Source organism: Dissoconium aciculare (genome assembly GCF_010015565.1).
Source record: "Dissoconium aciculare CBS 342.82 unplaced genomic scaffold K489scaffold_6, whole genome shotgun sequence".
Taxonomy (NCBI): domain Eukaryota; kingdom Fungi; phylum Ascomycota; class Dothideomycetes; order Mycosphaerellales; family Dissoconiaceae; genus Dissoconium; species Dissoconium aciculare.
In genome coordinates this window covers 558,425-575,260 of record NW_022984956.1, presented here as the reverse complement: position 1 = coordinate 575,260, position 16,836 = coordinate 558,425, and the positions used below count along the sequence as shown (strand labels likewise).

The 16,836-nt window shown below is 51.9% G+C and overlaps 5 protein-coding genes across 5 annotated transcripts; 2 read left to right on the top strand and 3 right to left on the bottom strand.

The window, feature by feature from the left end:
• Nucleotides 1-110: 110 nt before the first annotated feature.
• K489DRAFT_319456 (cytochrome P450) lies at nt 111-1,880 on the bottom strand (the record flags this gene model as incomplete). The annotated part of the gene is made up of 1 exon (XM_033601390.1): nt 111-1,880. One exon carries the CDS (start codon nt 1,878-1,880, stop codon nt 111-113), a length of 1,770 nt encoding a protein of 589 aa, XP_033459807.1.
• Nucleotides 1,881-2,508: 628 nt separating this feature from the next.
• K489DRAFT_388681 (phosphoribosylformylglycinamidine synthase) lies at nt 2,509-6,570 on the bottom strand (the record flags this gene model as incomplete). The annotated part of the gene is made up of 1 exon (XM_033606433.1): nt 2,509-6,570. One exon carries the CDS (start codon nt 6,568-6,570, stop codon nt 2,509-2,511), a length of 4,062 nt encoding a protein of 1,353 aa, XP_033459806.1.
• Nucleotides 6,571-7,449: 879 nt separating this feature from the next.
• Nucleotides 7,450-9,663, bottom strand: K489DRAFT_409892 (protein phosphatase 2A regulatory beta sub-unit 2; the record flags this gene model as incomplete). Its single annotated transcript, XM_033607639.1, has 5 exons — nt 7,450-7,774; nt 7,827-7,954; nt 8,011-9,147; nt 9,199-9,573; nt 9,640-9,663. The coding sequence occupies 5 exons, from the start codon at nt 9,661-9,663 to the stop codon at nt 7,450-7,452; spliced, it is 1,989 nt and encodes a 662-aa protein (XP_033459805.1).
• A 1,421-nt stretch (nt 9,664-11,084) lies between these two features.
• K489DRAFT_388679 (uncharacterized protein) lies at nt 11,085-12,990 on the top strand (the record flags this gene model as incomplete). The annotated part of the gene is made up of 3 exons (XM_033606432.1): nt 11,085-11,192; nt 11,246-12,628; nt 12,976-12,990. The coding sequence occupies 3 exons, from the start codon at nt 11,085-11,087 to the stop codon at nt 12,988-12,990; spliced, it is 1,506 nt and encodes a 501-aa protein (XP_033459804.1).
• A 1,779-nt stretch (nt 12,991-14,769) lies between these two features.
• Nucleotides 14,770-16,033, top strand: K489DRAFT_305297 (transcription factor Opi1; the record flags this gene model as incomplete). Its single annotated transcript, XM_033600534.1, has 2 exons — nt 14,770-14,899; nt 14,955-16,033. Coding segments are annotated over 2 exons (1,209 nt in total), but the record flags the coding sequence as incomplete, so codon positions are not given.
• Nucleotides 16,034-16,836: the final 803 nt, after the last annotated feature.

Genomic DNA, 16,836 nt, shown 5'->3' with positions numbered 1-16,836 from the left:
CGATGTCGTTATCCGCGTACAGACACGGCGACAATCTGGAAGGAACGGTTGAAACTGTAAAAAGAACTGAGTGGTGATCTATACAGTACATCTCACACCTCTATCTCGCGTTACTTCCTGCGAATTACGCGAATGGGAACTCCCTTTCCGACCTCATCTGCGACATCATATACACCGTTCATCTGCAACGTCATGATCGGGCTGCTGTCTGACATCAGCGCTTCCAATCTAGCGTTGACCTGGGAGCTTGTCTCCTGTGACTTGTCCGACCCAGTCTTGATCGGCACGGCTTCGATCCGATGCTTCCACAGCAGGGTCAAGAAAATCGATGTGAACTCGACCTGCGCCATCTTTTGACCGGGACAAACGCGTGGGCCTGCCGACCAAGGAATGAAGACGCCCTTCGGCGCTTGAAAGAAAGTTTGTGCGCTTCCTGCCGCGTTGATCCATCTTGTTGGGCGGAATGCGAGCTCGTCGTCTTTGCTTGGCACCTCTCCCTCCGCCAAATTGAGGTTGCGGAACACTTCCGGATCGAGCGCCAGACCGACCGTGTTGACGTACACAGTCGTCTTAGGAGGAATGTAGTACGTGCCGGCGGAGCTCGTGAGTGTTTGCGCCGTCTTGGTCTCTTTGGTCATGTGGACAAGCGGAGGGAAGAGACGGAGTGTCTCGAATAGCACTGCCATTACTCGGGTCGCCTTGGGAAAGACGGTCAAATAATCAAGTTTCGTGGTTTCATCCTTGGGCATGATCTCATCGACTTCCTCGAGGACCCATTTCTGCCATTGGGGATACCGCGACATGAGCATGATCGCATACGCAAGAGTATTTGCCGTGGTGTCGAATCCTGCAGCGGTAAAGACGAAGAGATTGCCCATAGTTTCATCGTCAGTGAGACCTTTCTTCTCTGCCGCTCCGGCGCTGGTTGCCTGCAATAATTGACTCATGATATTGTTTCGTGCCTCGCCACCAGAAGCCTCTGCTCTCTCCTTCTCCTGAGCCAGGAGATCTTTGGTGTGAATGGGGAACTCCTTCACCGCGTAACTAAGCCTTTTGAACAAATCATGTCCAGGCCATGAAGATGGATAATTTGCTAGGAACCATGAAGGCAGGATGATAGGACCGTTCATGTTGTTGATGACGGTCTTGCATGCTTCGATGTAAGTCATTTTGTAACCAGGCCGCGGCTTCTCGTTGACGTCTTCTCGCCATTGTACCCTGGCACCCATGCCGGCGCCGCTGAGAACGTTGATGGTGATTTTCTTCATGGCGTCAAACATACGTGTGGTGTCCGCGGACTGTGCATCCCCGACAATCTCCTCTAAGAGACCGCGAGTCTGCTGTACACTTTCCTCGAAGACGGTCTTGGAGATGCGTTCGTTGATTGCGCTGGCAATGATTTTACGCTGTCGGCTCCAGTCCTCACCGTTGCTCGTCAGAAGGTTGTGTCCGAACTTGTTGAGGAACAGCGTGATAATTTCCGGCTGCTGGAAATCCTTCGGTCGACGCAGAATCTCCGAAGCCAATTCGGGGTCTCGCGTGTTAATCTCGAAATGGCCAGTGGTGACCAAGGCATATGTCCTTTGGTTGACTGCACGCGGCGTCGAGGTAGGATCGCGCATGCGACGCTTCTCACTGAACTCGAAGCCGTAGATAGTCATCGCCACGCGATGGTACAACCATGCTGGCAAGTTCTTCTTCAGCCATGGCCGGAGCGGGACTGATGCTACCACCCAGACAAAGGCGTTTTGGTCAAAGGGGAGAATGAAATGTGGCAAGTTCGACCGCCGGGCGGCATTTAGATTGTTGATCAAGTTGTAGATAGATTGTGCGAAGATGATCGCCAGCAGAGCGACCACGATCGTCACAATGGTGTACATGATGACGATTATGGTGGTCGATATATCAGGCCTTGTCAGTCAACAAAAATGTGACTTGGTGATACAGAAACAGTGACATACAGCAAGGGAATCGAAAAGTGACGTGGTGGTGCCGCCCTGACTATATACACTTTTCACAACGCGACGACCAACCATGTGGGATATCGTCCGAGACGGATGTCCTGCACGTCAGCACTAAATTTAGCGAGCTCGCAGCACCCCCAGGGCTGATGCAGGCAGGTTTCCATTATAATCTTCCGATGCTCAGCCGGTGTGTCCGGAACAACTTGTGGATGTACTATACTGCATGGAACTGCACAGGTTCACGCTATGAATGAGTCAGGTCTGATCGCCTGGGCAGGATCGCCCGTATCAAAGATGTGCATAAATCACATTATCCACTGGCGGCTCACCAGAGCTGCGGATCCCCAATCTGGTTTAGTCCGCATGCTGCTGAACCCGAGACCGAAGTATTTCATGGTATGTGAAGTGGCCTACCGACTCACAGCAGACCGCCACTGCATCAGAATCGTACGAGTTTGATAATGAGTCGCGCTCAAATTGACGATGATTGTATCATGCACAGTCTCTATTTGCCTGTATGAATTCAATGGAGTTGTCCATCTGTCTATCCCACCCAGCGTCGGGCGCTCTTGAACATGCGAGTCCAGGGTCCAAACTCACCCCATTCCTTCGCCTGCCCTACAGGCATATAGCTGCTGACATCCTTCAAGATAGTTCGCTCTGGGTGCGGCATCATGGCAAGCACGCGTCCATCAGGGCTCCGTACGCCAGTAATTCCTAGAGGACTGCCGTTGGGATTGAAAGGATATTTGGTCGTTGTTTGAAGATAGTTGTCGACGTATCGCATCGACACCAATCCCTGATTTACGAGTCCTTCGGCGGACGAAGTGCCATTGGCGGCGAAGCTCGCACGACCTTCGCCGTGAGCGACGACGATAGGCAGGTAGCTGTTCTCCATGCCGTGGAGGAACACGCTAGGCGCAGCGTGTGGAGGGTTGCAAACTTCCACCATGCAGACGCGCGCCTCATATTGCTCGCTAGCGTTGCGTTCGAATGTGGGCCAGCTTTCTGCGCCTGGGATGAGCTCTGTAAGCCTTGACAGGAACTGACAACCATTGCACACGCCTAGTGTGAATGTGTCCTTACGTTCGAAGAATGCCTTGAACTCAGCTCTCGTGTTGCTGTGCAATAGAACACTCTTGGCCCATCCCTGTCCAGCTCCAAGAACATCTCCATAGCTGAAACCTCCGCAAGCTGCAAGGCCAACACATGAAGCCAGTGAGAAGCGTCCGGAGATGATGTCGGTCATATGCACGTCAACAGGACTGAACCCAGCGACAGAAAATGCAAAAGCCATCTCCGCCTGACCGTTGACACCTTGCTCTCGGAGGATAGCGACCCTCGGCTTGGCCCGAAGTTGTGATGTGAGCGAAGTAGTAAGTGGTAGGATGTTATCCTTCGGGTTAAACGTCAGCTTGAACTGTAGGCCGGGATCCTTGTCGTCGTTGACGTTCTCCTTCTCGCTGTCTGCGCAAAGTGGATTGTCTCGCAGTCTTTGCATTGCCCACGATGTCTGAGACCACTTCTGTTGCAAGTCTTTCCGCGACGCACGGTAAATACATTCAGCACCGTAGTAGATTGATGCGTCCTGCTTGCCAGTTGCTGGCACAGTGCCGATGACAATCGGTGTCATGGGCGCGAACACACCGCGGAACTGGCCCTCATCCTTCTTTCGAATCTGGAAAACGGCACCGAGCTCCTCATTGAAAAGCGTCTCAATAACATCCTTCGGTCTGGCTGAAGTCACAATCTTGTCGAGCAAGATGTCGATACCGCAGCGTCCGGCGAACATCATCTCGACGAGTGTGGTGAACAAACCACCGTCTGATCGATCGTGATAGGCAAGCACAACATCCGATTCGTGCAATTGTTCTATTGCGTGGTAGAAGTCCTTGATGTGGTCGACGTCGCGGACATCTGGAGCCTCGTTGCCAACTTGACCAAACGCTTGAGCGAGCGCCGATCCGCCCATGGCTTTCTTGCCACTTGCTAAGTCGACAAATATGAGAAGAGTCTCGCCGACATCCTCGGGCCGCCTCAAGGCTGGTGTCCATGTGCTTGCTAGATCGTTTACTGGGGCAAAAGCAGTAATGACCAGAGACAGTGGTGCTGTCACTTCCTTCCCTTCCCATTTTGTCTTCATCGACATGGAGTCTTTGCCGACTGGAATGCTGATACCGAGCTCTGGACAAAGCTCTAGTCCAATTGCCTCGACGGCTTCATACAGGGCAGCTGCCTCGCCAGGATGACTGCTTGCACACATCCAGTTGGCTGACAATCGAATGGAGCCAAGTCTGTTTGGAAGACTGGCTGCAGCAATGTTCATCAGCGACTCGGCGACTGCCATACGCGCAGATGCTGCAGGCGAGATAAGTGCCAGAGTGGGTTTCTCGCCCATAGCCATAGCTTCGCCCGTACTGATACCAGTCGTCAATGATGTTGCAGTCACCGATACATCGGCTACCGGAGTCTGCCACGGACCAACCATTTGGTCACGTACAGTGAGTCCTCCTACCGTACGGTCCGCAATGGTGATCAGGAATGATTTCGAGCCTACAGCAGGCATAGCGAGGACTCGGTCGATTGCTGTGCCAAGCGCGTTCTCGGTGGCATCTTGTGGCAACAGAGTGGCGAGACTGCTGTCAAATGCTGGCAATTGCGGCTTTCGAGACTCGACCGTGCGGTGTAACTTAGGCGGTTTGCCAAAAAGAATCGGCATGGGAAGGTCGATTGGCGTTGGCTCATCGACCGAGTCTCGGTCTAGGAGGATCAGACGCTTTTCCTCTTGCGCAGTGCCGACAATGGAATATCCGCAACGCTCACGACGAGCAATCTTTTCGAACGCGGAAAGTTTGCTCGGCGCGATAGCCATGACATAGCGCTCCTGAGCTTCGCAGCACCAAATTTGCAGTGGGCTCAGACTGGTATCGGCATTATCGACCTCCCTGAGTTCAAAGCGGGCGCCGAATCCGGCGTCTTCGACCAACTCCGGCAGAGCATTTGAAAGACCGCCAGCGCCGACATCATGAATGAGCTGGATGGGGTTCTCAGCGCCCAGTGAGGTACATGTGTTGATGACTTCCTGTGCACGTCTTTGAACCTCGGCATTTCCTCGTTGAACGCTTGCGAAATCCAGTTCGACGCTACCTTCCCCTGATTGTATACTGGATGCAGCACCTCCTCCCAGGCCAATGAGCATAGCAGGACCTCCCAAAACCACCAGATGTGCACCAGCACTGACAGAGCCCTTGGTCTTGAGTGCGTGTTCTGGTCGCACGGTACCGACGCCTCCAGCGATCATGATAGGTTTGTGGTAGCCTCGTACCTCTGTGGTATCATTACTGATCGGGACGTTCAGTGACAGTGTGCGGAAATAACCTGTTGTACATGGTCGACCGAACTCGTTGTTGAACGCCGCACTACCGATGGGAGCCTCAAGCATAATATTCAAGCTGCTTGCCAGGTGAGCTGGTTTGCCAATATCGAGCTCCCAAGGTTGTATATGATCAGGAATCCTCAAGTCGGAGACACTGAATCCAGACAAGCCAGCTTTCGGTCGGGATCCTCGACCAACTGCGCCTTCATCTCGAATCTCACCACCGGAGCCTGTAGCCGCGCCTGCGTATGGCGAAACTGCGGTTGGATGGTTGTGAGTCTCGACCTTTGCCAGGTAATGCACAACTTCCTTTGTCTGCTTCCATTCGCCTGTTGATTCCTCTGGCGCCCAGTGGCCGGCTGTGTAGCCCTCAAGAACTGCTGCGTTGTCACTATAAGCAGAGATCACGTGTTCGGGATGTGCTTTGTGGGTGTTGCGGATCATTGAGAACAAGGAGTTTGACTTCACGATTCCATCTATCGTCCAGTCCGCGTTGAACTGCTTATGTCTGCAGTGCTCGGAGTTGACTTGAGCAAACATGAAAAGTTCGACATCTGTGGGATCGCGCTTCAGTTGATTGGTGTAAGCTTCGATCAAATACTCCATCTCCGATGCATCCAAGGCGAGACCAAGCGATTTGTTGGCCTCCTCGAGTGCAGCTCGGGGCCCACCGGCACTTTGGGATAGTTGCACACGTTGTAAAGGTTGTGGCGGAAGTTGAGCAAACATGGCATTCAGATTTGGCGGCTGTGCGCTGATGCTCTCCGTCATGCGGTCGTGCAGCATGTCGGGATTTGGGATTGACTCTCCGTCTGGCGGCGAGGCGAATTTTGCAGCAAAAATGACTCCACGTTCGATTCTCTTAACGATTTCTCCAAGACCGCAGACGTGAGCGATACTCGTTGCCTTTGAGCTCCATGGCGATATCGTGCCGGATCTAGGTTGCACGTAGAACAACTTGATTGTTGGGTCCTCAGGAGGGCTCCCTGTGATGACGGTTTTTAAAAGAAGGTTATACAGTTCGTGGCCAACTGGGAAACTGCCATACTCAAGCAATTGATCCAGTACGGCTACTGTCTCCTGTGGTAGATGGGCGTTCGCAGACACATAATGGACCCAGATCGCCTGCAAATCCACGGCGTCGATGGCCGTGGCGATTCGCTTGAGACGGAAGTCAGAGAACGCCGATGCGCCCGCAAAGGCTCGATATGAATCTTGAGGAGCGACCATGTTTAGCTTATGCTATACGAGAGGAAGACTACTCGTCAACAAAAGATCGTTTCAACAAGTGCATCGTCATTTTAAGAATTCTATTCCTATGCCCATGTCCCGCAGCAGTCCCCGCGCTAAGCTTCAATGAGCACAATGCAGGAAATTTCACGGGTCCATATCGCCTGCAACCTATCTTTTGAACCAAGCGTCTCAAGGTACCTAGTAGGCATGTATCATATATGCTAGCCGGAAGGAGGAAACCTAAAGTGCCACCAGCTCATCAATCGTCAGGCAAGCTGGACTGTGTGAATGTCCGCCGCAAGACCACCCGTCATATTTCAGGAACTGCCGATGTTTTATTGGCAGCGTACACTCAAGAACAACATGCAATTATCACGGCATCATGTAGTTGATGTCATGTCTATCTAATTTGGTTTTATTGGCGAATCGGTCTGCTTTCCGCGAGGGCTTGTATTTTGTTACGGCTCTGACTCGTCGATTTCAAGGTTGTGGCGTGACAGCGGCGGCCAATCAACGCAATGTCGTCGAGAGTAGATGCAAATGAGGAGGTCGAGGACGTGATGTCGCGATCACACGGAGGGGCACGAATGGCATTGAAAAGAAGGCCAAACGACCCCACAGCTTCTTCATCTTCTCTCGTCTCATCACTTTCCTGTGATTGCGCCTAAAACCCTGCGATGGGAAATGCCGCCCGCGAGCGCATTTACCGTGCACCAAATTCTCGACCGTCCACCACCATCAATGGATTGCCGGAAGCAAATCTAACACGCTATGCAAAGGCAACGGCGCGGCGTGCCCGAGGCTAGAAAAGCAGACAAAGAAAGAATGTGCAGACCAGTGTGCCAGTATTTTTCATGGATCTACGTGAGAGCACGCTCAACGTACAGAATTCGTTGGTCTGTCCGACCTTCGCTCGTCTTGTAACCGTAGTCGGTCCATTGGAATTGGGTCGCCGTCATCGACTCGTAGAGGCGTCTTTCCTTTGTTCCCTTGAGGGGGCCGAGTGTTGTTGGAAGCATGACCATTCGACTTCATGGATGCGGCCAGCTGAGTCAAGCGGTCCCATTTAGCCTGTCGATTGGCCTTGATGGCATCCGCGTTGTTTTGTTGCTCGGTGTACTCATGCGAGCATTCATCGAACAATTGTGGATTGACCTCCATGAAGAGCTTCATGGCATTGTATACCATTCCATGTATCGTTCTAGCGTACGCGGTTAGCAGGAATACTGACATTTTGTGTCAAGCTTGCTTACCTGTTCCAATGCCCTTTAGAGTTCTCATACAGTGGCGCGAACATGATGGGAAGAATGACATCGACATTGTCGCTCACCAGATTGCAAAAATACTCGTTGTTCCAGAAGTACAATGCTCGCTCAGCAACCTAGAGAGTGTTAGTATCGCGATAAGAATGTGTTCAGGCTCAATGCTGCGACTGACCTGGAAATGAGGGCTTGCGACGCTTTTGGAGAGCTGATTGAATAAAGGCTCTTGGACCTTCGCAAACTCTGCCGGATCCATGACCTCAAAGATGTCCTCCACTTCGTTGAGGAACATGACCTCCTTTGTGCTGTTGACCTTTGGCCAATATCGAAGGAGGCCAAGCACGACTTCCTCTGTCAAAGCTGCATCTTTTTCCAAAAATTGGACAATACAGTATGCCAGCTGCGGATGATACATACTGAGGCTCTTGACCTTATGCATAGGTATTAGCACTCTTGTGAGGAACAGCTTGTGTTCCTCCTTGAGAGGCAAGGCAAATCCGTTGATAATGGAGCCCAAGATTTCGAGGAGTTCTGCAATGCCATTGAATCGTTCAGTCTCGTATATGAACTGGAAGAATACGTTGTTGATGCTGCGTCGAATGTACGAGCGCAAATTCAGGAATTTGCCATAGATCCGATGCAGTGTCGTTTTGAGAAAATCGCGTTCTCTGGGATCTTCAGAATCAAACAGCTCAAGTAGCTGGAGAACGAAGCCGTGATCGATGTACTGTTTGGCGTAGTTGGTGTTGAAATCTTGGCTCTCAATGAATCGCAGAAAGAACTCATACACCACTTGAATGTGCGGCCACGCCACTTCCAGAACTGGCTCGTCTTCTTCCGGGTCAAAAGCTTCACCTTGAGGGTTAATCGGCGGCGGAATTGGTCTGAAAAGATTCTTAGCGAACATCTCGACCACTCGTGGATACATGGGCTCTGAGATGACTTGTCGGTTTTGCGCGACGTAATCCAAAAGCTCGTGCAAAGCCAATCGTTTGATTTCTTTGCTCTTCATGTCGCCGGATGCATCATTGAAATCGAATATGATGTTGCACTGATCCAGCTTTTGCATGAACAGCTCTTGCCGCCGGTTTGGAGGCACTTCGTGAAAGCCAGGGAGCTTCTCGAGCTCGCGCTGTCGCTGGTCGGAGATGTCAAACCGCGAGGAATGCTGTCTTTTGGGCGTGCGAATGCCTTCGGGCACTGTGTCTTTCGGCGTGGTCTGTAATCTATCAAACAACAGACTCTTTTGACCAGCCTTCGGAGGTGCAAGGTCATGAGGCATGGTCTCGGCGGCACCAGGAGGAGGAATATGCTAAACGTAATCAGTTTCAATCTTACAGTAGACACCGCAACATCTGCTTACAGGAGCGCTCGGTGATATGACAACACTTGGTGGCATCGGCTGCCCATGTCGACCGGGAGTGATAGCACCCTGATTTGTGACGCCTCCAGGTGCTACACCTATGCTGTGTGGCTGGAAATGACCTTGATTAAGTGCAGGATTTATACCTGTCTGCGCGACTGGAGCTGTTGATACGTGAGTGGCATTTGGGGTCTCGCTCGGCAAGGGCTTGTTACGCGAGTCGACAAGATTACTTGTGGATGAGGTCGGTGTGGCATGCGCAGAACCTGCCGGCGACTGCGAGGAACCGACATTTGGAGACACGGCGCCCGAGTTGTTGTCCTTCTTGTTCTTGTTGAGCTTGTTCCCATCTTTCGCTCTCGAGAGCTGTTCTTGCTGTCAGACATGACGATCAATACGCGTGTGCACAACCACATTGTCGACGCGAGGGCCATGACTTACAACCCGCTGCCGAAAGCCCTTCATCATTGGTGACGACCCGAACCTTGACTGCCACAGGGTATGCCCCACCGGCGTATGCTGCGCAGAAGCGAGCTCTTTTCTTCAAACAAGTGGATGCGAGATCGCAAATGACGGGACGAGGCACCCTCAAGGTACACACCCTGGTGATGGCGAGGACAAAACGGCGAGAAGTGGGTGGTGATCGATGCTGCCGAAGCGAAGGATAGCGGCGGCGACAGCGCGTGCTCGAGATCAATTGACGTTCTGAGGCTCGTTGGCTTCAGGCTTAGGGTACGGATTGCCAAGGAGTCTGCGGAATGGTCCACAGGTGCAGCTGAGAAGGGCGAAGATGCACGTCGTAGGTACTGCGGTGGAGTCGATGAAGTTGGGTGTGCAGCGCACAGTTGTGTAGTGCGACGCGAAACACTTCGAGCAGCTCTCAGTGAGGGTCGTCGTTGGAAAGACAATCACGCAGGGCACACTGATGAGCCGACGTACGTGTGTGAATGAGATGAATAGCAGCGGCGGCGGCGGGCGGGCAGCGGAGGAGGCGGAGGCGGCGTCCTAACTGTTGTGAGGTATACATATACAGGACAGTGCTGGATAACGGTTTACTATTGTCCAACGATCATCACGCTGTTAATTGACTATGAAGCTAAAGACATACAATGCAAAACACTTCAATGGTCGCGTCACCGTGATTATGCCGTGGACTACAAGTACAGTCCGTACAATGCGGCGAGGTGATTTGAGGAGGAGAGAAGCGTCCGGGCAGATGGGCTTGTGGGCGCGGGACTGGAGGAACGTGCACCGTTGATCACTGGAAGTCACATTATCTCCCAGTATGATACCGCACGAATCATTTGTGTGGAATGGCAAAGTGCCCTGTGCCCTGCCCAGGTGGTGATGAGGGGGATTTTGGATGATGAGTGACGACAATCCATGGTTTGTGCACCTGGGCTTCTCACTCCCAGACCTCCATCTAGCGCAATGTCACGGGGCGAGTGAACGTGCGGCAGAACTGAGGCCAAATTTGCGGCCGATCCTGGTATGGGAACCGCTCAGTATCATTCACAAATATACCCAGTAACAACTGACTTTATGGTAATTTGGCTCTGCCGTTGCCGAAACCATCCAACACTTCTCGAGGTACATCAAGCATACTGACCCACTACAACACTGCGAGGTTCCAGTATAGCAAGCCTGTTGTTCAGCACGCATAGTGTGATCATCAAGACTTACGTAGTTACCAGAGAATATCGCAGCAACGATGCTTCATTTGAATCCGTAGACTTGCAATTGGTCTCACGACGACCGAGACCAATACGGTTGACTACGTTGTTTCGGCTTTTCTTTTGTTTGACTGCCCATGCTCGAATACCAACCTCTGCGTGATATAGGTAGGCCTTTACCTCAGCGAACGAGACAGTCAAGTCGTGACAACAATGTATGACATTCCGTCGACACGAGTTGTCGCAGTGGAGCACCCGTGTATCGTCAAAAACGTCAAGAACGGATTGAAGTCCCTTGGAGGCGAGGCACAATTGAAACACGTGAGTCACGCCGCCTTTCGTATCGATCGAAAAATTAAATTGACTGCTACAAGGTCCTGGAGCACCATGTTGGCGATAGTAAGGTCGGGCGCAAAGAAAATCTCCTTCCGGAGCCTGTCGCCGGAGTGGTATTGCGACCTGACGACCCATTCGCAAAGAAAATTCCATCTGTCGGCATTGAGACGCGTAATGTCCTCGTGAAAGTCACCTTGCCAAAAGCAACAGGTCGCAAAAGAAAGCGCGGATCTCAAGACCCATTTCGCCTTTTGAGCAATGAGGCGGCAAACGCTACCAGCGTCACAAGTTTGGACATTTTAAGAAAGATGCATGACAATCAGAGGAAGTACACAATCGAAGTTATCGGAGTGGTGAATGAAACGCATCGATTCCGCACTCTTCCAGACTTTCAGCTTCGTGGGTCTGACCAGCCCATCATGGATGTTCTAAGAAATAACATTCTTACGCCGGATTACAAAACGTTGCGAGAATTCAAACCAGATCTTAGTCCCGGAGGAGGCTCGATAGCGTTTCCTGGACCGCCAAGTTTTGCCCATATCGACATCCCATATCGATACGAGTACCAACAAGCCCCTGGTGTTGTTGTCATACCTGGTGATGATGGCAAATTAATTGCGAAAAACGTCCATGGGCCTGCGAGAAAGGTGACGTGGGCGCTACCTCCCGATCTTGACGAGGTACCTCAAGGTCCTCCTCACCACATTCCGTTGACGAGCCCAGATGGCCTGCTATTACCACGAGCGGTTAGGCAGCTACAGGAATTACTTGAGAAGCGGCCTCTCATCACCAAGAGAGTCGCGTTGAACACGATACCAAGCATCAGCGACAGCATATTCAAGGAAGCTTCGCAATTCGTAGGGTACTCTTTCAGCGCAGGCCCCTGGCGTGATACTTTGATAAAATACGGCGTAGACCCCCGCAAGGACCCCAAATATCGCACGTATCAAACTCTGATGTTCATGATCGATAAGGAGTCGATGAAAACGTCGGGCTCTGTGTACGGCCATTGGCTCCGACCGGAACGACATCAGAGAGACAATCCAACATCTCACATCTTCGACGGCAAATCCATCACTACGAACGGGAAGATCTGGCAGATCTGCGACGTGACGGACCCTCTGGTGCAAGGAATATTTCAAACGGATGAAATTCGTGTGGATTGCGACATTCACCGATTCGGTTGGTTCCACAATGGCACACTCGCCAAAGCCCGCGCGATCATGAAAGACAAAATGAGGTTGCTATTTGCTGGTGAAGTGCCTTTGGAGGAAGACTATCTTCCGATATTAGCCTGTCCAGACGAATTGCATCATGCAAACATACACAAGGCTGTCATGACCGAGAGGCAGTATGGAAAACGAGTTGCACGGATGTCAACTGATGTTCGGGCGATTGCTCAGGCGCAGGGCTCACACCTGGTCGACCACCCGGTTGCAACAGCTTTGCGCCCAGAGGAACCGCTTGAACCAACTGAACCGAGTATCGAGACGGACAACGCAAACAGCGCTTTGGACGAGCCTACTTCGACAACGAGGCAAATGTGACACGGGCTACGATGTTCGCTGTTATCATGGGATGTATTTTCTCGCCGTCATGGCTCTGCACGTGCATATGTTGATGATGCCAAGGGACATGCATGTGACAGTGGAAAATCAGTCGGCACTTCAATCATCGGAGTTGATGTACTTCATCGCAAGAGGAAGGCGACTCTCAATGACGGACTGTATATGTAACAGCACTGCGGGGAAACATACGCTCATCTCAGGGCGTCAAAGGTTGATCAGATCCTCTCATCATGAAATATGTACAAGTACCCCGCCAATGGTCGAATCGATGGCCAGGTGTGTTTGCACATGCACGATCATGTAATCAAATTTGACACAGTGCCATTGATGAGGGACCAGATGATCATAGCCGGCAAGATGCAGTGCTCGGCACGCTGAACGCGCATGTGAAGATTCTGCAGATCTTGCGCGAAACGCTCAATTTCTGTATGCCTCACCCACTTGACCACTATTGCTTACCTCGGGCTTAATCGAAGAGAAAATAGCATGCAGAATGCACTTTAATGCAAAGTGCTCTTCCTGCATTAAGGACCGAGTCGTATTCCGGAATGGTCAATCTGCGATCTCACACATGTCGCCTCAAGAAGTGCATGCATTGTAGGTGGTGATACACTCCAGGGCTATGTCATCATCGGCAGTCTCATCAGCAAAGCCGATCATCTGCTTCATACGTCAAGCTGCGCGACGCATTTACCCATGTCAACATTTGACATCAGATGGCTCCAAACTTACCTAGGTAATGGACACGCAATTGGACATGACATTACCGCAGCTGTTACGTTTCCAGAGGAATTGAAGCAATTAGCCAATTACCAAATGGTCCACGTGCTCAGCAGCCCGTCAATGAACAGAAATTTCCATCTTCCAATGCAAGATTGCTACGTCTCCGTAGACAGCAGCACAGTAAATTCGATTGAATTCCTCCGGCGTCTCCTGTGTGCACGGAGATCCGAATGCCTCCACGCAACTGGAGAAAAGGCTGCGGGCGTGTGCAGCAAATGCGTGGGCGACTGCCTGCCAAGTGGAGGAAGGAATGCCAATTTGATCGCGGTACTTCGGTACAGGACAGTCTCGTGCACAGGGACAACACCAAGGAGAAATTCTCATCAGGGATCCCACCACACACAATGAAAATTATGGACACGGTGTGATGATGTACGCAACAGTACAGCACATCCGAGCTGGCGCATGGTCACGAGGCGTGAGTCTGCACATGTGTATTTCTTGCGGTGCACATAGGACATAAAACAAGAATAAACACAACATAGCCAGCGGCCCCTCTCTGATGATAACCCGCGTTTCTGGATGATGATCATGATGACCGTAATGATAATCAAACTCCCAGGTAAAAATAATAAATGCCTACCCATCCATTAGATGCCCCATGATGCAACCCCCATCCTTGTACAGGAGTGGTGGAGGATGGGCTGCTTGCACATGCAAAACAAGGAGATGAGCTTTGCCTAGGGCAAATAATAAGCCGCTCGGAGCATGTGACAGAAAGCGTCAGAGGGCCCTTGGGCGAATTCCTCACGATCTGCTGCGCTGGTGTCGGCGTGACTTGTTCAGGCACTTCTGGGCGATCCAGCTCTCTGCACCCCGACCCTCACGCACTGTGGACGCGCGACAGCCAGCTCGGCCTCGTTGTTTGCACCATTCGTGCCTTTCCACAGACAATCGCCGTTGACGACGCTGATCGACCTCACAGCAAGCAAATTGACATGGCTATGGAACAGCCCTTGCAGCGAGATACGACGCCGCTGCCCTGTGTGACGAACTTTCTGCCAGTATCTGCTCAACAGACCACACATCCTTCGAGCAAAATCACATTACCAGATCTCAAAACAGTCCTTTCCAATGACTATGATTCGCTCTCATCTTTGCCAGAGGTCCATCAGCATAATCATGCGTCGCCAGGCTCCCATGTCCCACTCCCCCGAATCGATCCGATATTCACCAACATGCTGGACAGGCAAATATCTCTCGAGTCGGGAATGGCCAGTCCGGTGACAACAGCCAGTGGCATGAGCCTGGACGATCGCGGTGGACCTCGCAGCGTGGTCTCAGTGGAGGACGAGAACGTGCTGATTGCAGCACAAGCATTATCCGGGCTTGGCAATCCAGGTGAATGCAATCGATGGAGGGCAATACGTTTTCACACGCTGACTTATATACATAGCCTTCATTCAGAGAGGCGGACCCGCTCAGCCCCCATCATATCCAATGCAAGCGACGCTTTCCGGAGAAGAGCCTGAACCATTACTACAGCTGATCACGCAGGCACACCCATGGGTGGGAACGACGATCAAAGGTGCTTCCTTCGCATACTCAACAACAAAGCATTACTCGCCGCGCATCGTACAATATGGCGCCAATTTGGTGGAGAGAAACATTGCGATTCCTGTCGCGAGTGCTGTGGGAAGCGTGGGCGAATACACTGGCGTCGATCACACTGTTCGCCGCTACTTAGATGCCAACCGTCCGAACGATGTTGAACAAGGACGTGTCGACGTTAACGGAAGTTTTGCTATGGACATGGACTCCCGGCTTCACCATCGAAAATTGTCTATTGACTCACTCACAGAGCCATTGCCGGTTTATGGCTCGACCAGACCGCCCTCCTATCGCGAAGAACAAAGTCCAGCTTCGGCCACTCGGTTTACTCAGCAAATTCAAGGACGACAGAAGCCTATCCGGAGCTGGTCTTCCGGGCTGTTTGTCACCTCATCTGGTTTGTCGGTCGCACTAAGCTCTTCTTCGCGCGACAATCTTCGTTATTGCTTGCAATTACTGAGCAACTCGGCACTTCGCGTCTCGGAATTCACAAACGCCCTTAAGAGTATTCTCGAGCAATATGAGCAACACCGCAAAGGCTGGCACGGCAATTTCGGCTCACATCTAGAGCAAGGCGGAAACGAACAAGACGTCGCTACACGTCAATTGGCAGACCAGATCAAGATGCAGAGCGAGAACATCATGAAGACTTTGAAGCACGTAGTCAATCAAATTTCGGAATACGCGGGCGGTGCCTTGCCAGAGAATGCCCGGAACTTCGTCCGTACTCAACTCATGTCGCTACCACAGCGCTGGCGCGTGGTTTCGGGCGAGCCAACTGCGGCGGAATCCGAAACCAGCAAGAGTGCACAGCGCATGATCGGCTTTGCGAAAGAGGGTCTGGACATGATCACGCAAGTGAGCAGCGTCATGAAAGCCACACTCGAATCCGCGGAGAAATGGCTAGAGCGCGTGGGCAGACGTGACCAAGTTGCGCCCGCTGACGAACCCATGGAAGATGCGGAGCCAGCTCAGCCAGTTCAATACGACCATCGCGACATTCACAAAACTTGAGACCTGACGACTATGGCCGAGCATTGTGCACTTACTTCTGAGCAAAGATGGAAGCAAGTCTAATCGCCGTAACGTTGCAGATGTGATCTGCATCGCATGACGAGCCAAACGCCGCTGCTGCTGTGATTCGAACATCCGCCACTCTGCAGCAAGGCGACACAGGCATGTCGATCTGCTCACGAGCTTCACCCTCATCTGCGTAAATTATGGGTTGGCATTGAGGCGTTATCCGTGATGCAAGCCTGGCGATGCTGATTCGTGCCCACACCGCGCTACAAGAAGCGGGGCCATTTAGTGGCACTTGCGGGGGGCAACTTCACGGAACTCCGGCTTCCTGTACATGCAATTCGCACTCATACGCTCTCGAGCACTCAAAGCCCCCATGAATTTGTACATTTGTGTCTTCTATCACACAAAGTTCGTGGCATGGATCCGGGCAATATTGCAATTCGCAACGCATTCATGTCGACCTCCTTGAGTGCTCACGTGGACTATGGAAGTTCACCTCGACTCGTCTCGATATGAGCGACAACATGGAGCCACCGAAGCATTAGATATCGGTCTGCGTGGGACCCGGGGTCAAATTAGTTACATATGACATGTGCGCGATTGGCAAGTCTGCTGCTGATTACGAGGGTTCAGCATATGTCAAATCGATGCCGCCTGTGTATTGGATAGTTTCAGCGACCAGCTAGAGACAAGGGTCTGTTGGC